The sequence below is a fragment of the Equus przewalskii genome, chromosome 26 (genome assembly GCF_037783145.1).
Source record: "Equus przewalskii isolate Varuska chromosome 26, EquPr2, whole genome shotgun sequence".
Classification (NCBI taxonomy): Eukaryota; Metazoa; Chordata; class Mammalia; order Perissodactyla; family Equidae; genus Equus; species Equus przewalskii.
This window is the reverse complement of record NC_091856.1, coordinates 28,283,136-28,309,862: the sequence shown is the minus strand read 5'-3', so window position 1 is coordinate 28,309,862 and position 26,727 is coordinate 28,283,136. Positions and strand designations below refer to the sequence as shown.

Here is a 26,727-nt window from a genome sequence, read left to right as displayed (position 1 = left end):
ATTTAAGTGACTTTGACTTAGTATGTACAAAGCCGGTGGCTTGTGCCTGGTGCCTGGCGCACAGTCCGTTTAGTCTTTTTGTCCAATCTGAATTTACACTTGTTACAATCGCCTGCTGAACGGTTTGTGGGTTTTTTCCTTTTCGTTTTTTTTATTGTGGTAAAATACCCATAACATAAAATTTACCATCTTACGATGGCTTAGTTTTAAAAGGAGAGGAATCAAGGTGTTCGGTCTGCTCTTCCTCCAGCTTTTCTCCAGGTTTGAGAATTTTCAAAACAAAAGTTGGGAGAGGAGAGGGGGCACACCTCTGGGCGTCTCCCAGGGTCCTGGGCCAGCAGGACGTAGGCAGCATGTGGCTGTCCGGTGTCTGTGACACCCCCGCCCTGCTGAGTCGGGAACCAGTGAGAGGGGCGGGGAGGGGGAGAGGGAGACAGGGCCGTGACTTGCCGGTCCTTCGTGGGCCTCTCCGGTCCTTCGTGGGCCTCTCCATACTCGCACCGTTTTGCTCAAGACAGGGACTCTTGGGGCCCCATTTTGCACATATGCAACCTGAGCCCTGAGAGAAGACGGGATTCGCTCAAGGTCACCCAGCAAGGTGGGCTCCAGGTCCATGCTTTCTCTCTGCGGATGGGGTGGGGTTTGTGTCCAGCTCGACTGTCCCAGCCTCGCTTGTCTGCCTTCTGGCCCTCCCTGCCTTCCTCTCCCATCCCAAATCTCTCCCCTGTAGCCTAAGTGACCACTGACCTTCCCATGCTTGGCAACACCCCTGCCCCCGGGGCCCCCAGCCCAGCTCCTTCCCTTCTGTGGGGTCGCATTTCCCAGGAGTCGCTCCTGGAGATGGCCAAGGACCACGGGGAAGGGGTTCCATGGACCCGGGGCAGTTGAGACCGGTTTGGGCTGTGGCCGATTAATCTCTCCTCCCCAGAGCCTGGGTATTGTCCGACTGGCATCCAGGGCCCATTCATCGGCTTTACGGGCGGGCAGCTCTGACAGGCCCCTTGTCTCCGTAGACAAGGCCTGGAGGCTGTGGGTGAGTGATAGCCTGGGGGCCCTTGGGCTTGTTGTCTGCCTCGATGCGGGGGGTGGGGGGGTGGGTGGGGGGGGTGGTGGTGGTGGTGAGGGCAGCCAGGGTGCTCCTCCCTGGGGCCTGGCCCTGCCCGACCCCTCAGCCAAACTGTCCCTAGTCTAGGGACGGGAAGCTGGTCAGGAGAAGCCGGCAGCTGGGGTGTTTCACCTTGGGGTTGCCACAAACCCTATGGAACCTGGGCTTGGCTGTCAACTGACTTCCATGTGACCTGGCAAGTCTCTGTGCTCTGTGACTTCCTGCATAGAATGTGGAGCATCACCTCATCCTCTCAGGGACATAGAGGGGGCTGCGAGAAGAGATGTGTGGGTATCGGGGTCAGGCGTGCCCTACAACCTGGCCCCCTTGTCATTTTTCTCTGGAGGGAACTGGCTCCCACTCTGTGGACAATGAAGTCCCTTCTGTTCCCCCATCCCTACGCTCCCTGGGTCTTGAGAAATCAGTACAGGCCTAGAACCAACCCTGCCTGCCTCCTGCCTACCCCAACCCTTCTCCACTCAGCAGTCAGAGTGATCGCTCTGAAATTTCCATCTGCTCCTGTCCAACCCACCCCCCCCGCCCCACCCCGTCCTGTGGCTCCCTGGTGCTCCAGGAAAAAGTCCAGCCTTCCGTGCAGGGCTAACATGATCATCTTTGCCCTCTTTCCTCCCTCAGTGCACCTCTTACCCCTCCCACTCGATAGCCCAACCTGTCATCAGAGGGAACATCTTTTTGTTCTCACCTCCGGGCCTTTGCACATGCTAGTCCCTCTGCCTCGGATTAGGCAGGAGCACCCTCCTCCAAGTCCTTTCTGGCTCGTTTCTGCTCATTCTTCAGGTCTCAGCTTAGACCTCCCAGGATGCTTTTGCTGCCCCACATTCAACTGTTTCCGGAACACCCAGATTCCTACAAATGCCTGGGAACTGTCTGCTCCCGACCCCGGCCCCGGCCCCAGGCCAGGGCTTGACAGAGTGAGCACTTCGTGTTTGTTGAAGGACTGAAGGAACGATCCAACAGACAGACCCCTTGTGACTCTAAGGTTTGGTGTGAGTGTGTGCTGGGGTGGGGCAGAGGCGGGTTGGCATGGCAGGCAGTGGGAAGGGGACTCTGCAGAATGGACCCGGTCAGACACCCTCGCCGCTGACTGTGGCCACTAGAGGGCAAGACAAACACTTAGTGCCAGGTGGCTTCAGACCCTCCTCAGTCAGTACTGAAGGAGAAGCCCCTCCTACCCCCTCCCACCTGTCCCCACCTGTCACTGGGGCAGCTCCAGAAGCCAGGAGCGGAAGGCAGCTGATGTGGTGGTTGATCTGGGAGTCAGGACCCCTCCCCGCCCCACCAGGCCCCTCTCTGCCACCAACCAGCACAGGGACCCGAATGACTCCGCATCTCTGCTCGGGGTCTTAGTTTCCTGCTTCAATACAGAGGGTCTCCTCACCCCACTTTATAGAGAATGGTCATGAACATCTGTGACGCGCCTGGTGAGGAGCCTGGCATACAGCAGGCGCTCAATAAATAGCTATTTGTATTAGGAGGAAACGAAGAACCAGAGAAGGGACGTGACCTGGGTCACACAGCAAGTCCGTAGCACAGTCTAAGCTTCTGCCCTCCTCACACAGCCCATGCCACACCTCTCTTCTCTCCAAATATTTTTAATATCTTTAATATTTTATTTAATAATGGTTATATATTATATAAATGTATTTATATATACATATGTAATAATTATGTAATTATAATATTAGCACATAAATTTAATATCTTTAATATTTTGAATATCTTCAGAATAGTTTTACGTCTACCCAATATGACAGTGACTGCCAGGGGGTTCAGGGTTTCCTTTGGGGATGATGAAAATGTTCTAAAGTTGATTGTGGTGATGGTTGCACAACTCTGTGAATGTACCAAGAACGATCGAGTCGGATACTTTAAACAAGTGAATTGTATGGTCTGTGAATTACATCTCAAGAAAGCTGTTATTTTTAAAAGAGCAATACTGTGCAAGGAAAAGCGCTGGGCTTGGAGTCCAGGGACCTGCCTCTTAGTGGCTGCGTGAACTTCTTGAGCCCACTTCCCTCATCGGTGACTCGATCCTATTCCCCACCCCGCCTCCCTCCCAGGAATCTGTAGGATCAAAGGAAGAAGTTGAGTTGCCTTATGCCCAGAGCTGATACCAGGAACAGTACGGCCATTTCTATAACAACGGGTCTCTTACCCCAGGAGATAAGCGGACAAAGAAATGAACAAATACATCGCCAAAGAGGAAATACAAAGTGAAAAATACATGCGGAAAAATGTTCCTCCTTAGTTTTTTTTTTAAGTTAATTTTTATTGAGTTTATGATAGTTTACAATCTTGTGAAATTAAATAAAAACAACAGCAACTTTAAGGTATCGTTGTATGACGCTGATTTTGTAAAAACCTTTTTAAAATGATAATACTCTGTGCGGGCACAGTTGCGGCAAAATTAGGACAGCCAGGCACTGTTACACAGTGTCAAATAGCCCGATCCTCTTAGAAATCAATAAGGTAATGTAGCAAGAGCAGCAAACATGTTAAAATTTTTGACCCAAGTAATTGTGCTCTATGGAATTTATGCTTGGGAGACATCTGATTAAACGAAAATACTTTGTGCATGAAGATGTTCATCATAGTATTATGTAAAATATGGAAAAAATTGGAAGCTACCCAAGTCCAACAAATACATTATGACTTATCCACTTAAAGAAATACTATTAAACCATTAAAAATGAGAATTATAAAAACAACATAGCGATAAGGAGACTTCAAATGACATAACAGTAAAAGGAAAAAGTAGCAAGCAAAATTTACATACGATATAATTGTAAGCACACACAACTGTATGTAGACTGTGGCAGACATTGTTGGTGACTGACATAAATTGTGCCCTTCTCCTTTGTCCTCAAAATGCTGTCTTTCTCAGCCTCCCTTGCAGCTGTGGGTAGTATTGTTACCACTAAGATGTAAACCAAAGTCCTGGAGGAATTCAGGGAAATATTGTGCCTTCCTGATAAAAGGGGTTGTCACAGCTTTCACCATCCCCTCCCCCTATCTTCCTTCTGCCTTGAATGCAGGTGAGATGCCTGGAGCTGCAGCAGCCTTTTTGTGACCATGAAGCAGCAAGCATGTCAGAAAGCAACCTATCAAGATGATGAAGCAGCAAGATTGAAAGACTCTGGGTCAATGACATCATTGGGCTGCCTCCCCACCCAGAGACCACCTACTGCCAGTCTTTTGGTACACAAGGAAAGTAGGCTCCATTTATTTAAAGCACTGTTGTTGCTAGTTGCAGCTCAGAGCATTCCTAACTGATACATGGACAAAGACTTGGAAACACAGTGGATGGCGTACAAGATTTGGAGTTAGACAAACTGGGGGTCAAATCCCGTTTCTCCTGCTCTGTTAGTGTGTGATTTCAGGCAAGCCGCTTCTCTGAGCCTCAGCTTCCTCAGCCATAAGATGGAGCTAATGACACCTAGAACCCGTTGGGCTTTTCAAGAATAGAATGACATGACAGCTTTGGACGTGCTCAGTTAACAGTTTAGGGTATTCAGATTTAGTCTCATCAGACTAAAAGAAGAAGAAATGAGCTATTGCTTTAGAGGATGGGAATTTTTCTCTCTCTCTTTTTTTTTTTTTTTTGTCTCAAATATTCTTCAAGGCTGCTCTGGTCTCTCTCTTCAGGGCAGCGACGCCCCCCTGGAGCGGCAGGGTCTCGGCCGGCGCGCAGGCGGGAGGTGGCGCTCGAGGCTCGCGCGGAGCTGGCCGCTGCTCCCCCGGCCCCGGCGGGCGCGCGGGGGGCTGCGCATCCGCGGCTGTGACTCGAGGTAAAAATAATCAGGCAGGGACAGCTGCTTCCTTGTCAGCGACCAAGAGGGAAATAAAGCTCACGTCCCCTCCAGCGAAAACCTGCTCTCCGGTCCCCTGGCTCCTGCCACCAACTGCTCGGCGTCCGCGTGCCAATCCAATTTGGACGCCTGCGAGTCGCCCCGGAGAGGACTTGTTCCAACTTCATCAAGCGCAGAGAACGACATCCGGGCTGGAGGACGGGAGGGGGAGCCGTTGCTGGGGCCAGGTGGGGGCTGGGGGCCCGGGCTTCTGCTGGACTTGGGGTCCCCTCCTCCTGATCTGGGTCAAAAATTGGCCACGTCGTTAATTCAGCCAAGGCTGGGTGAGCACCTGGTGGGCGTTCCCTGGAATGCAGGGGTAGAGTCCCAACTCCTCAGCCAGCTCTGGAAGGCCCTTCCAGTGTCCTCAACTCCTTTCCTGTCCCTTCTCGTCTCCAAACACCCTCCTCGGGGTGGCCCTGCGCTTTTCACCAAGGCCCAGACATGCGGTGTTCTCACGACTCTATGCCTTTGCGCACGCTGGGCCTTCCTCCTGAACTGCCTTTCCTCTGTCTCTCTGCCTGGTGGGTTTCTAGGAATTCTGGAAAGTTCCTAGTCACGCTTCAAGACTCGGCTCTGTGTCACTGGCTGCTTCCCCGCCCTCGGGGCAGAGGGAGGTGTTCTCTCTGGGTTCCTGCAGGATTTTGTACGTCCTCCTGTTTTAACAAGGAAGTGGGGGCTCCCAATGCTGCGTGCTTGGCACCACCGTGAGTCTCCGCCGGTCCCTGCCCACTGTGGACAGTGCCAGCGAGAGGATGGGTGGGTCTCCGGCCTCGGGGACATTGCAGCAACACAGCTGCCCAGCAATGCTGCCTCCCAAAGGCAAAGTGGAGAATCATGTTTGTTTGTGTTTCTTTGTTCTGTCCTTTGTTTTGGTGAGGAAGATTGGCCCTGAGCTAACATCTGTGCCAATCTTCATCTGTTTTGTACGGGGGACACCGCCACAGTGTGGCTTGATGAGTGATGTGTAGATCCACAGCCGGGAACTGAACCTGCAAACCCTGGGCCACTGAAGCAGAGTGCACGAACTTAACCACTGTGACATGGGGCCCACCCCACTGTCCTTTGTTTTTTAATCAAGGACATTTGAGGACACAAGAGACATTTCTGACCCTCCTCCAATTACAGGAGGCTCACATTTTTAGTGTATCCATCTCTCTATTGTTTTTATGAACACAGGGTACTTTAATAATAAAAATAATAAACCTTTAAATAACATTTAAATAATAATAAATATTAAACAAAAATGGAAATAACAGTAGAAATAATTTTAAAGCTAAGGTTTACATTTCTGCCTGGTTTAGTCTCTCGGGGAGACCTGTGTGCCCAGGAGACCGTTCCGGTGGCCGCACGGTCAGGAGAGAGCAGACGGTCCTGGGCAGCCTGGAGCGGGGGTGGAGAACCAGGACTGTGGGCCGCCTGCCACCTGCCACCTCCCTGCTCCCTGGGGGGCACAGGCGTGGTTGGGCCCCTGGCAGGTCTGGGACCCTCACCCCTGACCCTGGTGTGGTCTCTAGTGCAGGGGCAGGGCTCCAGGCTGGGGAGAGGTTGTCTATTTTGCATGTTTGGTAATTTGGAAAATCTGAAAGTTTAATTGGTTCTCAGGCCATGCTGGAACATCCCGGCACCAAGGAGAGTGGGTCAACACGTCCCAGGCTGAGTTCCTGGCTGGGCGTGGTGGGAGCTATTGAGGTGGGCCTTTTGGAGGATGGGTAGATGGGGTGATAGGTGTGTATGGAGCTGAGAGGGAGGGAGTGAAGACAGGCCTGGAGACAGAAATGAGGGAATTGATGTGGTGGCTCAGAAAGGTAAAGCAACTCGCCCAAGGCCACACAGCTAGAGTGGCTGAGGCGGGCTTTGATCTCAGGTCTGTCTGACTCCAACATTCACAGTCATCTCCCACAAGTGACTGGCCATGCTGGCTTGAGACACGATCCCTGGGGGTGGGCCTTGGAGCCCTCCACACCTTTGTCCTCTTGGCCCCACCCACACACTGCGGCCTCCAGCTGGACCTCCACGTGGGAGGTCAGGCTGATGCCAGTGGGTTCCTCCCTGGTCCTGCACCTGAGAGGATGGTAAAGAAGCCTCTTCTCTTAAGACTGAAGTACTGCAGAGAAGGGTGAAGAGTGCCCAGCCTGGGGGCTCACCATGTGCTGGCTGCACTGGGCACCGTCACTTCCTGTGTGTGCAGCACCCACTTCTTTGGGGGAATTCTCCACCCTGGCTCTTCATGTGATTCCACTCCAGCCGCCTCTCCTTCAAGCAAGTAAGTTACACAAAACACACCAAAAATGGGCCTGAGCCACAGTTCAGCTGTTCCTCTAGTCATGGGTGTGACCCCATTTGTGCCATTCGGAGCTGTGCCCTAGACGCCTTGTGGGGTGAGAAGAGCAGGGATCCAGACTCTGGAGTTTTCGAGTTGGAGAGATGTGAAGCTGGAGCTGCTTGTGGTCACATGTCGTGGGGTTAAGTTTGGCTGCATATAACAAATTAATAAGTGGCTTAAACATGCAAGGGTTTATTATTATTAAAAGGATTTTTTTGCATGTCAAAGAAGTCTAATAGTGGCCAGTCCAGGGCTCATATGACAGGCATGAGCATCCAGCTTCACCTCCTGGCCCCAAATGGCTGCCAGAGCTCCAGCCATTACACTCATGTTTTAGGCAATAGGAAGGAGGAAGGGCAAAAGAGGTGCTCCTTCCAGCTGAGTCAGCTTGCCTTCCTTTAGGCAACCTTCCCAGAAGTACTATAGAATACTTCTGTTTACATGTCGCTGGTTACAAAGGAGTTTGAGAAATGTCATTTATCATCTGGGCACTTTGCTGCCCCCAATAAAACCAGGCTTCTGTCTCTGCCACAGGCTACATTGTCAGTCATATCCACATGCAGTGGAAGGGAATAAAGCCGAGCTGAGAGGAGGGAACTCATGAGATGGGAGACAGGGTAAGGGAGAGAGAGAGAGAGGGAGGAAGAGAGGCAGCAGGAGATGAGGACTTCGCTGCGTCCCCGAGTCGAAGGGTGCCTGGAGCCGGGTTGCGTGGATGGACACACCCTCCTGTTTCTCGAGCCAGGTTGGTTGGTTTCTGTCACTTGTAGCTGACCTTGGACAAGGCTGTACCTTCTCTGAGCCTTGACTTTTCTTCTGAGAAGTGGGGATCTCGTTGCCCCCCAGCTGGAGCTGTGACAAGGACCGATTGTGGTAATACCTGCCTAGCGCCTGGCGGGGGCCCTCCCGAGCCTGGTGGCTGGAAGCGCCTGCTCTTCCTCCCGTCCAGGTCCGGGGACTCCACGCTGGCCGGGCGTTTACGTGCACCCTAAGCCACATCGGACAGGGAGCCGGCCAGGCTCGGGGAGTTTTCGCAGCCTGAGAAGTGGAGTAAAAACTGGAAAAGCCAGAAAATGGAGAGAAGGGTGAGGGGAGAGCAGGCGAAATTTCTGGAGCAGAGAAAACAACGTCTCTCTTGTCGTAGGGGCTGTGGCCGTGGGCGCAAACGGAAGGGCTAAGACCCCTGGCCGGAATGGGCTGTCGCTTGGGGTGAAAACCTGGCCCTGGCAGTGCCGGGGAGTCTGCTTTTCCTTCGGGGAGCCCCCCGCCGTGATCAGTCCCTGTGGTGTTGGGAGGGGCTGACCCCACCCCATGCTCCGTGGTGGTGTGTCTCCTGTTGCTGTCATGGCAAAGGACCACAAACGGATCGGCTTCAAACAACACAGTTGGCACCTCACAATTCTGTGGGCCCGAGGTCCTGTCCACTGGCTCCTCTGCTCTGGGTCTCACGAGGCCGAAATCAAGGCATCGGCAGGGCTGCCTGCCTTTCTGGAAGAGCTGGCAGTAAATCGCTTGCAGCCCATTCAGGCTGTTGGTCAGATTCTGTCCCTGTGATTGTGGGGCTGAGGTCCTGTTTCCTTGTTGGCTGTTGGTCAGGGGTGGTCTTTATCCTGGAGCTGCCCACCTTCCTCCTCATGCTTTTCATGTGACCCCTCCAGCAAGTCCCTCTCCCGCTTTGTGTCTCTCCAGCTTCCCTTACTGCCGTCCTCTTCCTTTCTGCTGCTTCTGCTTTTAAGGCTCATGTGATTACACTGGGTGCCCTGGATGACCCAGCTGATTAGACGCAGCCCACCCCATCACGGAGGTTAGTCTGCTTTACTCAAAGTCCACTGATTTAAATGTTTATGTCATCCAAAAACACCTTCACAGAAACATCCAGAATTACGTTTTACCAAATACCGTGGCCCAGCCAAGTTGACGTGTAAAATCAACCATCCCACAGCAGTGCCAATGTTAGCGTTTGGTTGAATAACCAACAATGGAATCGGGGCAGAGGGGCGTCTTTAGAATTCTGCTGACCACAGGTGGGCATACAACCCGGGCTCATCCGGTCAGGGTATTCCACGCCCCTGGCCAAGGAGATTCAATCTAGGATGGGTGCACGACCCCCCTGGCCCACTGGGTTTTCTACTGGAATTGCTGAGAAGGTCACGCTCTTCCAGCTGGGGCAGCCGAACCGGAAGAATGGTGGCCATCTCTGCCACAATTTAGGGAACAGGCAAGGGAAAGGAAAGCCAGCCCGAAAGAGAGCAAAACCAAGATGTGGACAGAGTTCTTGAGGCTGCTCTTTGCGTACCTGAGTCCGGCGATCTCTGAAGCCAGCACCGACCAATTTTGCTAAAAACCAATTGTCCAAAAGCCAGGTTGCCAAAAATCAGTGAACAAACGATTGTCACTTAAGAAGTGGGCACTTTGCCAAATGAATCAAATGTGTCTATTAAACAAAAATTATTCCTTTTAACTAGGGTTATTCAGCCTACTGCATCCACCAGTGAGGCAGGCATTCATACCTTCGTTTCATTCATTCACCCAGTGGTTCAGCCAGAGCCTTGCTGGAGACGGTAAGAGCTGCTCACGAGGAAGAACAGAGGCTGCCATGTCCCGCCTCCACCCCAGGCCCTCCAGCTGCAGCTCACTCCACTGGATCTGGCAGCTCAGCCACTGCCTTACTCTGGATGTGGGCACACACATGCGGGTGACTCTGTGCTGGAGTATGAAATAAATACAGTCTGCTTCTGATCCTGCAACCCTCAGAGCATCTGTTATGTGCCTGGCACTTCATTTGCTTTTTGCCAATCTGATGGGTGGGCTTCTTATCTCCTTTGTAGGCATGGAAGGTTCAGAGAGGCCAAGTGGCTTACCCAAGGTCACACAGCATGAAAGTGGCAGATTGGAACTGAAGTCTAGGGGACTCCAGAGCCTGCCTCCTCCCCCTTCATGGAACCATAGAGGGGCCTCAAGGATGGCAGCCTCTGCTCATCTCTGAGTCGTTTTTCCTTGGCCCCTAAATTTAGAGTTCTAGCTCTGTTCCCTCTGAGTTCAGCAGGAGTTAGCTGGTGGCTCTTGGGAACAGAAGACATTAGGCTTCCTGTGCTGGGGGCCCCCTGGCCACCCGGCCCCCGAACTGCTGTCACCTTTTAATAGATTTCTCGGGGAACGCGTAATTTGTTGCTGGTGCCGGCTCGGCGTTCAGCAGGAAGTCCCTGCAGGCCTGGGAGGTCAGGATGGAGCGCCTCAAAGGCGACTGCTGGAGGAGGATACTGGGTCAGCACGGCCGCCTAGCACAGTCGCGGCGCCAATTACCGCCGGCCTGCTTCCTGCCGCGGACGTGCCCAGGGCCAGGGCTTTGAACCCTCACAGAGAGGCCAGCTTCCAGTAAACAACCCAGGGCAGCGGGCAGATTGACAGCAGGGATGCAGGAGGATGGGCCGGCCGCGGGTGCTGCTCGCTGCACCTGCTGGCAGATGGACAGGACCGCAGTCCCCGGGGGTCCCTGCAGCCGGGCTCAGGGGGGAGTCAGAGTGCCCGAGCCTCAGTGGGTAAACAGGCTCCTCCCGTGTCCAGTGGGGCTTCTAGGCCAGAGTTTCTGGGCCATGGCAGATGATTTTTTCTGGGTGGAGGAATGATCCTGGTCTGGGTCCCGTTCTTGGCCGCCAGCCTGGGAACGGGGATGTGGAGAGTGAACCCACAGAGGGACATCAGTGCCCCGCTTCTTTCTCTCTCCAGGAAAGCCTCAGAAATATTTGGGGGCAATGGTGGCACGGCTGGGGGCATCCACCGCCATTTTATGTGGCAGTTAAAAGAAGGGAGGCGTGGTCATTGTCTGATTCTGTTCATGGGAGGTTCTAGAATTTTTAGATATCAGAAACTGGTTGCATTGATGAGGGATTGACTGGAAGGAGTATGAGGGAAATTTCTCGGGGGAGGGCGTGAAACGTTCTGTATCTTGGTTACATGTTTGTCAAAACGCGTCCAGCTCTGCGCTTCAAATCTGTGCATGTTACTGTATGCACACTGTGCCTCGACAAGACAGAAAGGGAGGGAAGGAGGAGAAAGTGGATGCAGGCCTGGGAAACCCGGACATGCGCGCACACACATGCACATGTGCAAACACGTGCGTGAACACACACATACACGTGAATGCACACACATGCACTCTTGCAGGGACACACATATGCTTTTCCCTCCTAAAATCAGGGCATTCTTCCCTGCTTTTTCCTGTTCTTGGTGAAGTGGCAAAAGAACACAGAGATTTCCTTCATCTCTGCACTATAACTAATATCCTTCTATGTGCGAGAAGTAAATAGATGGGATGTGAAACGAGACACCCAAGCAGGCTGGTACCCTGTTCCTAAGCAGTCAGCTCCAGGCACTGGCCCTGTCCCCTGGGATGGAGCCATTAATTAAAGCACCGGCAACTGATACCTCTGAGAGAAAGGCCTCCGGATGTCCACGTGCCCCCTTCTGCTGCCCTGGCTGCCCTCCTTCAGGCCCCCCGGGTCCAGGGCTGAGCCTCTGTTTCTGTGGGCCAGAGGCTGGATGGGCCTAGCAGGTGCTCCACTCCCCGCCTGGAACATCTTATTGTGCCAGAAAGCAAAGAAGAACTCAAACTGGTGGGGGACCAGTTTGAAAGGACTCCAAGGGCCAAATGTGGGACGATTGGAGATCAAAATGGCTAATAACAAGAATGGATTATAATACATAGAATAAAAAAAGAAACTTTGAATTTTAAAAAAGAATTAAAAAAAAAAAAGAAAGAAAACCCACAGGAGGCAAGGTAAGGGAAAGCTAGGGGCCGGCCAGGTGGCTCAGTGGTTAAATTTGTGTGCTCTGCTTTGGCAGCCCTGGGTTCGCCGGTTTGGATCCTGGGCGTGGACCTATGCACCACTCATCAAGCCATGCTGTGGCAGGCGTCCCACATATAACATAGAGGAAAATGGCACAGATGTTAGCTCAGGGCCAGTCTTCCTCAGCAAAAAGAGGACTGGCAGCAGATACTAGCTCAGGGCTAATCGTCCTCAAAAAAAAGATAAGGGAAGAGAAAGCTCTTCTTTACAGAAGAGTGCCAACTAAGAGGGGCTGAGAGCAACAGCAGATGGCATCTTACAGTCAACATCATAGTAATAGATTCGGGTGAGAATCATCAGTGGGTGCCATCACCATTGGGTGGAAGACCATTGGGATTAGGCTATGTACACAGTTTCAAATAATCACCTACAAATTACCTTTTAATTACAAAGAGAAAAGGATACCTTTAAAGATGGAGAGATCTGACACATGTCACCTTAACCAAATGCGTAAACTTGACACCACTAATGTTGGGACGAGGATGGTGTGCCCCCTGATGTGGTGGCCTGAGAAGGACACATCATTTACAAGGCACTCTTGCCCGAAATGCCTACCTGCCAAAATCATCAGACAAATCCACACTGAAGAAGATTCCTCAAAACAGCTGGGCTGGCCCCCTAATGAAAGTCCAAAGAAAAAGCCTGGAGACTGTTCCAGACTGAAGGAGGCTGAAGAGTCACGCTGACCGAGTTCACTGGAGATGCCTGATTGGATCCCGGATCACAAAAATCGTACAAGTGATGTTGAGGGAAATTGAGCGTGGACTGGATGTTAGATAATAATTCTTAAGCCAGGTTAAATTTCCCGGATGTGATGAGGGTGTTACGGTTTTATAGGACAGCGCCCTTGTTTTTGGGAGATTCTTCCTGAAGTGTCTGGGGGACAACTGAATTCAATGTGTGATCCTCGATTGGATCCTGGATCACAAAAACCATAAAGGTGAAATTATTGGGATAACTGGGGAACTCTGAAAGTGGACTGAATATTAGATAGTAATACCAAATCCATATAATGGTATTGTGGTTCTGTTGCTGAATGTCCTTGTTTTTAGGAGACTCATGCTCTAGTGTTTAGGGGTAAAGCATTGTGTAACTTTCAGCTGGTGAGGGCAGAGAGAGAGAGAGAGAATGATTTGTCGTATTACTCCTACAACTTTCTGAAGGTTTGAAAAACTTCAAAATAAAAAATGGGGAAAAATAATGAATATGTACAGTAGAGAATTTGAAAAAAATGCAGAGAGGCACAAACAAGAAAATAAAAGTGATCTGACATTCCACCAGCAAGGAATTATCAGTATTAATAATAGGATGGTTTGTGGTTTTTTACATATGTAATGTACACCCACACACGTTAGAAAGTTGGAGCCGTATACATTCTGCCTGTTTCTCTCTCTCTCTCTTTTTTTGATGAGGAAGATTGGCCCTAGGCTAACATCTGTTGCCAATCTTCCTCTTTTTGCTTGAGGAAGATTGTCGCTGAGCTGACATCTGTGCCAATCTTCCTTCACTTTATGTGGGATGCCACCACAGCGGGGCTTGCTTAGCGGTGCCAGGTCTGTGCCCAGAATCTGAACCCGTGAGCACTGGGCCATGGAAGCGGAGCACGTGAACCCAACCACTACACCACTGGGCTGGCCCCTCTACCTGTTTCTTATCCTTTCTTCTGTGTCATTAAACGTGCATTGAAAACACAATTTTTAATGGTCTCATATATTTCATCATAAATTATTTAACCATTCTCCTGTTGCTTGACATTAAAGTGGTTTCCACGTTTTTATTATAATATTGTTATATATTATATAATCCATTATAATATCCAATATATACAATCCATTATCCAATACATATCCAATATATAATTCATTATAAAATGCAGTATAATCCATTATAAATAATGCTACAATGAACAGCTTTACACACTAATCTTTGTCTGAGGATAGAGCTCCAGAGGGGGAATTTTTGAGTTAAATGTTTTGAACTTCTTCAAGGATCCTGAATTATTTTCTTTTAAACAGCTCTATTGAGGTGTAATTGATATACAAAAAAGCTGCACAGTTTTAATGTACACAATTTGATGGGTTTGGACGTATGCATACACCTGTGATACACACCACAATCAAGGTAATAAACAGATCCATCACCTCCAAAAGTCCCCTTGTGTCCCTTTTTTTCTTATGAGCGTGTGTGAGTCAAGAATACTTAACACGAGAGCTACTCTCTCAACAAATCTTGAGGTGCACGATACTGCGTTGTTAACTCTAGGCTCTATGTCATACAGGATCTTGGGCTGTTTTGGCGAATGTCTTTCCAGAAAGCTTGTACCACTTTACATTCCACTAGCAAACCACAAATTGCTCATCTCATCACATCATCGTTAACACTGAGGATTCTTATTTGCAAAAAGTCCTTGCTAGGGGCTGGCCCTGTGGCCGAGTGGTTAGGTTCGCGCGCTCCGCTGCAGGCGGCCCAGTGTTTCGTTGGTTCGAATCCTGGGTGCGGACATGGCGCTGCTCGTCAGACCACGCTGAGGCAGCGTCCCACATGCCACAACTAGAAGAACCCACAACGAAGAATACACAACTATGTACCGGGGGGCTTTGGGGAGAAAAAGGAAAAAAAAATAAAATCTTTAAAAAAAAAAAAAAGTCCTTGCTAGATTTGATAGTGAAAATAGATAAAGCAGAAAAAAAACCCAACAAACTAAAACCTTTAAAAAAAAAAATCCCACAACTAGAAGGACCTGCAACTAAGATATACAATTATCTTCGGGGGGTTTGGGAAGATAAAGCAGAAAAAAAAACCCCCAAAAACAAAAAACTAAAACCTTTAAAAAAAAAAAAAAAAGAAAATAGTGCTGTTGGTGAGAATGATCCCCTGGACACTTTCCCATCCTCTTCTTGTTTGACTGTCAAGACTTCGGCGACTCTCTCCCCATCTCCAGCCCTGCCCCCGCATCTTGGCGGCTGTGACGTCATTCTCCCCTGGTCCCTGTCTGCCTCCCTGCCTACTCCTTCTCTCCACCCTTTGTCCACGCCTCAGCTTCACCTGCCTGATAAGTATTACCACCCCTGGCCTCTGTCCTTGGCTCCCTTCTCTCCCTCTGTCCACTCTCCCACGGTGTCTCATTCTCACTTGGGATTTGCACAACTTTCTCTCTGCTGCCCGAGAACTCCCGCACATCTCCCCAGCCCAGACAGCCAACGCAACATGTCCCAAAGGGACCCACACGGACCTTCCTGCCATCACCCATCCTGCTGCCCGAGTCAGACCCCGAGAGAAAGTCGACTCCTCATTTTCCCTTTTCCTCCCATCCCACCTCTGACCACAGCCTGTCTGTCTGTAATATCTCTTGAGACTGTTCCCTTCTCCAGTTGTCACTGCCACCACCAGAGTTCAGGCCACCTCCCTCTCCTCCCTAGCTCCCTCCCTCCTTTCCTATTTCCAGTCTCTTCCTGTCCACCCCATCCTCTGACCAGCTGCCAGGTTGATTTTCACAGCACACGCATGTGATTGCATCATTCTCCTGATTAACGCCCTGGGATTGGCTCCCAGGTCCTGCCTGCCTTGGTCCCTGGCGAGTTTCCAGCATCCTCCTCCCCTCTAACTCCTCTCATGTAAAGCTCTACAATGTGCCTGGCTGTTTCATGCCCTCATGTGTCTGATCAGACTGTCCCCTCCTTTGGAATGCCCATTCTCTCCTTCCTGCAACCCCAGCTAGCAAGCTCTCCTCATCTTTTGAGTTCTGCTTACAACCCCACGTTTTCTTTAAAGTACTTGCTGATGCTTTTCCTCCCTGGGGAGTGGCCCTCTCTCTCCTTTGAGCCTCTTGGTACCCTGTGCAGTCCCCATCAGAAACTTCTGGTCCTCTAACTCACTTATTGATTTCTGTATCCATTTCCCTTGAGGGCAGAGTCTTTGTGTTCCTGTGCCAGATGCAGAATTAGAGTTTGTTTCAGGAACGTCTGAGTGAATTTGCCTTGCCGTGGAAGGGACTGGCAGGTCTAGAACCCTGGAGAGGGTGACGGAGCTGGATGGGCTTGGGAGGCACCCAGTGTCCACATTCAGAGGTGGACGCTGCAAGGCTTGGCTGGAGAAAGCACCCATCAGCTGGGGTCCAGTAGCCTTCAAGATGCCTTGTCTTTCGATGACAGGCTCTGCTCAAGCCCCCTTTGTCAAGTGGGCGGCCCATTCTCCCAAGAGAAGTCAGGTTGGTTCTCTGCTTACAAGCCTTCCGTGCCCCCTAGTGCCTTTGGGACAGGCCCAGGCTTCTGAGCCAGCCTACGAAGCCCTTCATAATTGAAGCCTGACCACATTGCTGGCTTCACTTCTCCCTCCCTCCCCTGCTGCGGAGCCAAGCAGACCTACCCGCTGTTCTGCAGACCTCACATACCCTGTCTACCTCCAGGCCTATACAAGCTGTTCCCTCTGTCTGGAATGCTTTTCCCTTCTTTCCACCATCATCCTCTAAGATCTTATGTCAACTTCACCTCCTCCAGGAAGCCTGCCCTGACCCACCAGGTAGTCATGTCTACCTGATTCTTTCCCTTTCTGGGGAAAACAGCCCCACTTTCTGCAGCCCATCCTCCCAGGACTCAAGTCTCAGCTTTGACTCTTCCTTACTCTGTGACCCTGGGCCAGTTGCTAGTCCTTCTGAGTCTCAGTTTCTCTTTCTGTTCCTTCCCCACTTAGGGCATCCCATCTACTATTCCCTCCCTCGTGGGTTACTAAGAGAACCAGTGATGCTGAAAGCACAGGCTGGGGTCAAGAACAAGTGCACTGGACAGGCCTGGGTTCAAATGCCAGTTCCCTTGCTAACCAGCTGTGTGAACTTGGGCCAGGCACCTCCCCTCTCCAAGCTGATAGTCCCCCATCTGCGAGCTGGAAATCATGACAGCAACACCTTCATAGGCTGGTTGGCAGAATTAATGGGGTTGTGGCACATAAAGAACACAGTAGCTGGTACGTGGAAAGGTCTCAACAAATAGATGTTAACCAGGACCATTAAACCAGGTGGGGGAAGGATGTGGAAATTCTAGCATGCCACAGGAATGGGAGGTATTGTCATGATGTCCTTGTGACTTGCGCGGCACTGGATAGGAAGAAGGGAGGATGCCCACTCCTGCTCGCCATCAGCTGGGGTTGGCAAACTCAGGGTTCATCTCATCTCTGAGGGTTAAGTAAACACCCATCTCAGGCCCCATTAAAGTGAGTGGGATTGTGCGGGTCTCAGCAGGGCCCCAGAATCTGCTAGGTGCCCCAGGAGAGTCTGGAGCAGGTGGAGGGAATCCACACTTTGTGATGCTGCCATGAGCCTCGCTGTGCCCTCCCCCCGCGGAGCTGTGTGTCTGTGGCCCGTGCAGTGGGACTTGGCACCTGGGTGCTGGAGCAGCTGCTCTAATTCATGCAAAGGAAGGCGCCCAGGTTTGCCCTGTCTATTTATAGCTTATTTATGAAGAAGGAAAAACAAGGTCCCAGTTGCCTTAGCAACCAGGAGCATCATGGGCTGCCTTCCCTGCAATGGGAAGACGGCCAAGTCTTGGTGTGGGGGGCACCTCCGGATGTGTGTGTATCCTGACGGAGGATGGGGTGAGTCTTCCAGGGCCTGCCCCACGCTGAGCTCCTGAGCAGCCTGCAGCTTGGGGGAGGGGGCTTGGCAGGCCCTTTGAAAATGCAGGCGGATGCAGGGGGTGAGCACAGCTGAACCCTGTGCGGGAGGCACCTGGTCTCCTGGTCTCAGCGCTAACTCCTGTCCTCTGGGTGCACACCCTGCCTGCTCAGGCTCCCTCGGAAGCCCTTTCCTGGCTGTGCTCTGGCACATGTCCCTCAGGGCACTCAGCACAGTAAACTGGAGGTGTAGTTCCCAGACCAACACCCCTCATGGCTGTGATCTGGCACAGAGCCCACACCAAGGAGGGGCATAATAAATACTGACTGACTGAATGAATGAACCAATGACTGAATGAAATGCTTTATATTTTACCCTGCCTGCTCACACTTGGTTTGCACAAAGTAAGGGAAATGTCGTGATGCTCCCTCATTTTACAGATCAGGATCCTGAGACTCAGAGAGATGAAGGGACCAGCCCATGACCGCGCAGCTAGGAACCGGCCAAGCTGGGATGAAAGTCCTCGAGGAGGAAACCTCGCTTTCACTCTGGCAAAGCACCGGGGAACATGGGAACTTGAGTGCCAGCGGGGCCATAATTGTCAGGGCTGGGGAAGCGGTCCTGTGTCTGCTCTGGGGCTTGGAGGGGTGTGGTTTGATCTTGACTCTGCCACTGATCAGCTGTGTGACCTTGAGCCAGGGGCTTCACCTCTCCGTGAGGTCTGTAAAGTGGGGCAGTGAGGCCTGGTCCTTAGGGGCTGCTAGCTCCCTGAGAGCAGGCACTGGTCTGGCTCTCGATCACCTGTTTTGCTAGTGTCTGGCACATTCTAGGTGCCTAGGACGATCATGAGATCCTGTATATGAAATGGTTAGAACAGAGCCCAGGACTTTGGGTGACATCAAGGGATGTTGGTTGTTACTATGTTTTTAGGGAACAGAGACACAGAGAGCCTGATAGCCCCCTCTGAGGTCACACAGCCAAATCCAGAGCAGAAGCGGTGGCTTTACTGGTCAGTTGTGTTTGGTGGCACTGCCAGGGATTGAGTGGGACTGTGTCCTGGCCTTGGGAAGGGCATTCCAGGCTGGGCTGCAGTCCCAGGGCTAACAGTCATGTTGGACAGGGAGGCTGAAGCAGGCGGCTCTGAGCGCTGGGTACCTGGAGCCACTCTCCCCAGGGCAGAAGGTACGGAGGTCCTGTCCCAAGCCCAGGGGCTTTGCTTGGCCTCTGGCTGGGCCTCTCAAGGTCCAGGCCCAGGCTGCCTGGAGGCTCTCTGTCACCCTCTGCTGGGCTCCGGCTGCCTCTGCTGGGCCACTTCCAGAGGCAAGGCCGCCTCCTCAGCTCAGTCTGGGTGTGAAAAACATACCGCAGGGACCCAGTTAAGAAGAGAAATACCCCGGGGACAAACTGAGGTCACAAATCGCTTCCACATCCTTTCCTGGCTCCTCCAGCTCCCACCAGACCCTATGGCAGGACACAGATGCCTTGCCATTATCCTCTGGGGGTTGCAGGCTGCTCTGCCTCCCTTCTCTGCAGCCACATCAGACTCATTGCTGTTTCCTGAGAATAATATGTGCCCAGGGTTTTTTGTTTGGTTTTGTTCGTTGCATACCCCAAGCCTTCGCTCACATGCCTGTCCCTCCTGGCCTTCTCACCCCATGAGCTCGCTCCTACTCCATGCCCCAGAGCCTCTAGGCTTCAGCTGCACCCCACCCCCTCCCAGCACACTGGGCTGTGAGTCTTTCTGGGGACTTCTCTCCTCCCCTTGCCTGTGAACTCATGAGGCGAGTTAGTCTGCTAGGGCCTCCAAAACTGAGTACCACAAACTGAGTGGGTGGCTTAAACAGCAGAAATTTATTGTCTCAGTTCTGGAGGCTAGAAGTCTGAAATCAACGTGTCGGCCGGGGTGATTCCTTCTGGGGGCTGTCCCAGGCCTCTCGCCGAGCTTGCAGTGCTTTGCTGGCGATCTCTGACATCCCTTGACTTGTAGAAGCATCCCCTCATCTCTGCCTTCATTGTCACGTGGCAGTCTCCCTGTGCACGCGTCTGCCTCTAAATTTCCCCTTTTTATAAGGACACCATTCATACTGGATTAGGGTCCATCGGAGTGACCTCATTTTAGCTTGATTACCTCTGTAAAGGCCCTATCTTCAAGTAAGGTCACATTCTGGTACCGGGGGTTTGGACTTCAAGATATCAGTTTTGGGGGGGACACATTTCAACCCATAACACGAGGAGAGGAATGACATCGGATTCATCTTTGTGTTCATTCCCTGAGGGCTGAGCCCTGAGCGGGAGTGAGAGAGTTTGACGGATGTTGGGGAGCCAGTCCTTCATCGTATCATCATTTGCTGACCCCTCACAGTACCCAGGGCATGTGGAGTTATGACCCGTGCCGTCCAGTCTGGCGGGGTTGAGTCTTTCTCATCAAGAAGTGGACTTCTCCAGAGCAGAGCCCGAGTCGTTTCACATTTTACAGTCACCAAAGCAGAAAGTTGGTGACACAGGAGATACTCAATTTTTTCATCAGTAGATTCCGTTGGAGGCAGGTGAGTAAGGCTTTATTTTCCTATTTTCGCACAAAAGACCCAGAGAAGTCATGAATGGGAATTTAACCTTTGATAAAGATTTATTGAACGTGTAGTTGGGACAGACGCTGGTTCTAGGTGATTGGGATGGCATTCACTCATTCATTCCTAGAAACATGCCTGACACAAAGTAGGTGCTTGATAAATATTTGCTCAGTGACTAAATGAATTCACTCTACAGTTATTGAGGTTGTCATTTACTTGATATGTAAATTTGAGCAAGTTATTTCACTGCAGTGAAACGTCACTTAAATCAGTAAAATGAATTGAATTATAGCTACCTCTTAAGGTTGTCGGCAGGATGAAACGAATGTATTAACAACAATGGCTGTTTATTGAGAAGCTGCTAGGTGCCAGGATAGATGCTTTCCACATACAATTTTCAATTCTCACAGCAGCCTTTTAAAAATTGAAATAAAATTAACACAACATAAAATTCATCATTTAGGGGCCGCCCCGTGGCCGAGTGGTTAGGTTCACGAACTCTGCTTCAGTGGCCCAGGGTTTTGTCGGTTCAGATCCTGGGTGCGCACATGGCACTGCTCATCAGGCCATGCTGAGGCGGGGTCTCATGTAGCACAACCAGAAGGACCTACAACCAGAATATACAACTATGTACTCGGGGGCTTTGGAGAGAAGAAGAAGAAGGAAAAAAAAAGAAGATTGGTGACAGATTTTAGCTTAGGTACCAAACTTTAAAAATAAACATTCATCATTTAAAAATGTGCAATTCAGTGGTTTTTAGTATATTCATAATGTCATGTAACCATTACCTCTATCTAATTCCAGAACATTATCATCACCCCAAAAAGAGACTCTGTACCCATGAAAGAGTCACTCCCCATTCTCTCCTCCCTCCAGCTCCTAGCAACCACTAATCTACTTTCTGCATGTATGGGTGTGTCTATTAAGGACATTTCATGCAATTGGAACCATGCTATCCGTGGGTTTTGGTGCCTGGCTTCTTTCACTTAGCACAACGTTTTCAAGGTTCACCCATGTTGTAGCATGTGTCAGTGCTTCATTCCTTTTTATGGCTGAGTAATATTCTGTGATATGGATGGACCACATTTTGTTTATCCACTCATCATCTGATAGACATTTGGGTTATTTCTATTATTTGGCTATTATGAATAATGCTGCTGTAAATTTTGTGTACAAAGTTTCTGTGAACATGTTTTCAATTCTCCTGGGTATATCCCTAACAGGGGAATTGGTGGATCTATGTTTAATTTTTGGGGGAACTGCCCAACTGTTTTCTGGGGCATGATTTTACATCCCCACCAGCCACGTATGAGGGTTTCAATTTCTCCACATCCTTGCCAACACTTGTTACTATCTGCCTTTTTGATTTTTTGATATTAGCCATCCCCGTGAGTGTGCAGTGGTACCGCCTTGTGGTTTTGATTTACAGTTCCCTAATGACTAATGAAGTTGAGCATCTTTTCACGTCTTCATTTCACAGCAGCTTTTGGGGTAGGTATTATCTCCATTTGACAGCAGAGAAAACAGATTCAGAGAAGTGAGAGGACCTGCTCAATGCAAGGAGGTGGTGGGGCTGTGCCTGGAACTTGGGTGGGTCTGTCTCTGAAGCCCGCAGAGCCGAATTAACAGTAGAAACAGCTCTGGTCTGGCGGGCAGGAGTCCTGGTCTCGGGTTCGTGCACCTTGGACCAGTCCTTTCCCAGCTGCGGGCGTCAGTTTCTCCTCCGCGCCACTTGGGGCGATATACTCCAAACGTCTCCGGGCTCCTCTAGGAGCCCGTAACTCTAAGATCAACCGCCCGAGTGCGGAATTTGCCCCGCCCCTCAGTCCTGGTCCTCGGTGGCGCCGGAAGTACTCTACTCTTTCTGTTTGCTCCCGCCCCTACCCCGGAAGTGCTTTCTTGGGAAGATGGCGGCTGTGTCAGTGTATCAGCCACCGGTTGGAGGTTTCTCGTTTGATAACTGCCGAAGGTGCGGCCGTGCCCGGGGCTGGGTTGAGGGTGGGAGTGGGAGTGCGGGGCCAGGGTCGGAGCTGGGCCGCGATCTGATCTGGGAAGTCTAAACGCAGGGGGACGGCGGGGCCTGCGGGCTCGCGGCCCGTGTGACTCAGGGGAATCAAGGCCTGAGCGCGGGTTTCTCCTGGGGCCGGGGCTGCCCTTCCAGTCTCCCAGCGCACTCGGACACCCTCCATCTCCCTCTCCTTCGGCGAGGTGCCGCCCCTCTCTGCCGCTCTTTTCGCTGAAAAACAGGACACTAGTCCTGACGTTGGGAGGGTTCGGTGAACAGATAGGCGTGAAAGCAAATAGTTTTTCTTTTCCTGAGTTCCTTCTTAGACGCTCTTTGTGCCGGTGCGGCGCAGTGCAGTCCTGCCCTTCAACGCTTTATTCTCATTTGCTCTCAGAAATGCCGTCTTGGAAGCCGATTTTGCAAGGAAAGGGTTCAAGCTTCCAACGGCCCGGAAAACAGGAACGACCATCGCGGGGGTGGTCTATAAGGTAAGCTGAGGCAGGCCAAGAGCAGCGGTGAGTGAACTGGTTACGCTTGGCCTCCTTTACTGCTCCAGGCCCTGTCAGGAAGGGCAGGTGTTACAGAGTACATCAGGAAAAGGTCCTTTAGGGGAGTTAAGGTCCTTTAGGGGGGTTTAGGTCCTTTAGGGGTTTGTCAGGAGGTTTGTGCACTTAGCAACAGTTTATGTTGTTTCCTCACTTCACCGAGTTTTTGACAGGAGACCGATTTACTCTTCTGCCTTAAGTTACTACTTTAGGAAGCAGAATGATATAATGGGAGAACACAAGATTTGGGTCAGACAGGTCTGTCTAACCATTTAATTTATGTGCTGCTTCCAGATTTGGGCAGGTCACTTTCCTTCTCACAGCCACACTTTCCCCATCCATCAAAGGGATATAATAATTCCTGCCTTAGATTGTTGTGAGGTTTAAAAGAGATGATGGTTATTATTGTTCAAGGTAAAAAGTGACATCTTTTAAAAAGTTGACAGAGGTGGCTATTTTAATGGACGTATTTCTGCATATTAATTCAGACTTTTCCCATATTTGCTGTGATTTGTAAGGAAGTCACTGAATCTCTGAGCCTCGTTTGAAAACAGAAGTGGTAATTCTTACCGCCTAATCAGGATTCAACCAATAATGTTCATTAATCAGCCTTTTCTTGAATTCTGACAGCATAGCATGATATTTTTGATAGGAGTTTCAGCAGGAGTAGGGGTTTGGGGGGGCAGGGGATGGCCAACATTGTTTTCCCTAAAGTAGAGAACTGTGGTCTATATATGTGAAAATGTTTTAAAAAATGTGTTTTTTAAAAATAGGATGGCATAGTTCTTGGAGCAGATACAAGGGCAACTGAAGGGATGGTTGTTGCTGACAAGAACTGTTCAAAAATACACTTCATATCTCCTAACATATAGTAAGTATTGATTGGTTTGAATCGCTCTTGTATTTTCAAACATGTCAGGGCTAAAATTGAATTTACTGTGTTCCTCACTAAAACCTGTTGTTCAACCTGTATTTTCTTTCTGTCTCCTTTAAGTGTCATTTCTTTGCACCTGTCGCCTAAGCTAGTCATTCTCAAGTCCTCTTTGCTTTAGTCTTCGATTCAGCTGGTACCCAGTTCTGCCTTCTGTGTGCCTCTTGCGTCCGTTCCTTCTTGTCCTTCCCTCTGCTAAGGCCTTAGCTTAGATTTTTTTTCCTCAGGGGACCATTACAGTTGTCATTAAATAGCCTCTCTGCCTTTGGTGTCTTCTCCATCTCTGTTGTTCACTCTTCTGCTATATTGAATTTTGTAAAACACAGATCTCATTATGTCCCTTTCCACTTTAAAAACTTTTCAAGAGACTTTTCACCTTCCTACACTGCTTTCAGGATAATGTCGAAACTCTGTAGCGTGATATTTAAGATCTTGCGCAGTCTCACAAAAAGCTTTTCAGCCTGTTTAACTGCCGTCACTCCATGTTCCAGCTGCACCTGGACTGTCCCTGTTTCCCTCGTGTCCCTGTTCCCCTCACCTCCATGCTGTTTCACCTTTGCTTTTGCTACCCCTCTGGTTCTTCTGAATCCAGCTCATATGAAATCTCTTCTCAAAGATCAGAATTTGTTGCTCTCTCCTTCAGTTTCCCACGGCATTTTGTACCTATGCTACTGTATTGTATTGCACGAGATACTCTAACTTTTGTCTACCTGTGTCTCCTCTCAACTTTGAAATCAAGTGCTAAGACTGTGTCATATTTTCTTTATTCTCAGTACTTTGTAATGACTGGTACCTCGTAGTAAATACTTGGTAAATGTCAAATTGGAAGACTTTTAACATGCCTTGCTCTGTTGTACAACTTGGATATATTTTTTAGGTTTAGTAAAATGTACACTCTGTTAGGAGCACAGAAACTAATGATTTGAAATGTTCCATTGGGCCACAGAAAATATATTTGCATATAATTAGATGCATATTCTCAACTTCATGTTTATGTAAGATTGGTTAGACACAGCCATTACAGTGCACACATAAGCAAAAACATCTCTGCATGTACCTGAACTTCTTGGAAGTTATCCAAGAACCTCCACTTCTAATTGAGCCCTTTGGTAATTGAATTTCAGATAAGTTTCTAATCGTATTTTTTAGTTGTTGTGGTGCTGGGACAGCTGCAGACACAGACATGACAACCCAGCTCATTTCTTCCAACTTGGAGCTCCACTCCCTCTCCACTGGCCGCCTTCCCAGAGTTGTGACGGCCAATCGGATGCTGAAGCAGATGCTTTTCAGGTGAGGTTCCAGGATGGGGATTTGTACAGCATCTTTTTGTCATCTCTTAGATTTTCAGCCAAGGAAAGCCTGGAAGCTAGAGAAAAAACATTCAGAAATATACATTTTATTCCAGAAATCAATTGTTACTAAAAAGCCATTTTAATTTCATAAGGCTTTTGATAATGTGTTTGAATTTAGGGGGTCTTTTTTTTTCTTTCCATGAATAAATCACATGTGATCAATTGAGTCATTTCCTGAGGCATAGGGTATTACTGTACCAGATAAAAATCCTTTTTTGTTCATAGTGAGAAAGAGCTGAAGGAACTTTTGAGTTCATTTTGTGAACACACACAAACACAAATGGTTGGTTTTTTTCCTCCATCTTTTAGTGGCAAAATAACAAGATGAGAAGTGATGTTTGTAGTTGGCTGTGAGTGGGTATAACAACATTAATGTTGACCAACATTTATCTGTCTCTTTGTGCCAAGTCCTGTGCTAAGTGCTTTGTGCATGATCTCTTTTTATCTTTTGAATTCTGAGGTAGGGGCTGTTAACATGTCCCGTTTATGAGTGAACCAGCTGAAGCTTAAAGAGGAGCAGTCGTGGGCCTGACCTGACCTTCGCTCCCTGCTGACTCACACACTCAGTTCCTCTTAGTAGTTTTCTTTCTTTCTCCCTTAATAATCACAGCATCACATTATGTTTGTATAGATCTTGACAGTTTTCAGATTTTAAGTCCATTTTCTCATTTACTCCTCACGAGGAGAAGAGAGGCAATGTGTTTTAGCAGAAATAGCCTGGGCATTTAGTCTTGGGTTGGAATACTGACTTCTCCTTTTGGGACCTGCCTTACCTTTAACAAATTCTCTCCTCTTTCCTTCTCCCTAGAATGTGCATCATGATATCTTTTTTTTTTTTTTAAAGTTGATCAGAGACCTTTATTCTGGTCCTCGTCACCCATTAAACAACCTGCACGAAACATGTTCTTTATCTCTGCCCCAAGCAGCAGCAGCTGCATTGAGTCTTGTGAGAATTAAAGGGGAGGAGGAATAGAAAGCAAAGATTGTAAGCTGGCAGCTCACAGGTCGTATTCAGCTTGTAGAGAAATTTTATTTGGGCCCTATAGTGTTTTTTTTTTTAAATAGTGGCCAGTAATTATAAATTGGGAGATTTGAATTAAAAATTTGGATTTCTGGCTTCTTTTGAAAAAAATTTAGAAAGAGGGTGGAATAACATGTAGCAGTAATCTTTGGAACCAAATGGCAGACGTTTCCTTTAGAAGTGGGAGCATGTGTCTGGTCTGTCAGTCTCTGCCTTCTTCACTTCTCTCTGTTTCCTGCCTGGCCTTTGCCTTCCTGTGAATTTGCAGGTCTTCTTCTAAGAGTCGAGCATGGCCCCTGGGCTCTCAGTAAGTGGATGTGAGGTAATGTCGCTGTGCAGCAAGGCCAGTAGTATAATGCCCATTTCACACTATACTGCTAAGCGAGGAGACGGGGACTTATGAGTCATGTGGGCGGGAAGCCTAGTCATAGCTGTCCAATTCCTGCTCTGGCTGTGCTGAGCCCTTATGTCAGTGATTTCCACTTATTTATGTACGTAATGACCATCCTAATCCTGGAGATTTATTGTCTATCAAATAAATTCTCCCAGTT

At 49.6% G+C, this 26,727-nt stretch overlaps 1 protein-coding gene across 1 annotated transcript in view; it reads left to right on the top strand.

Moving 5' to 3' along the window:
- Nucleotides 1–22,133: 22,133 nt before the first annotated feature.
- Nucleotides 22,134–26,727, top strand: part of PSMB7 (proteasome 20S subunit beta 7) — a 56,376-nt gene continuing 51,782 nt past the window's right edge. The window contains exons 1-4 of the mRNA XM_008531420.2: nt 22,134–22,291; nt 22,722–22,815; nt 23,646–23,743; nt 24,953–25,093. Coding sequence (XP_008529642.1) covers nt 22,230–22,291; nt 22,722–22,815; nt 23,646–23,743; nt 24,953–25,093 — 395 coding nt within the window. The 5' untranslated portion in view covers nt 22,134–22,229. The remainder of the gene's footprint in view (nt 22,292–22,721; nt 22,816–23,645; nt 23,744–24,952; nt 25,094–26,727) is intronic.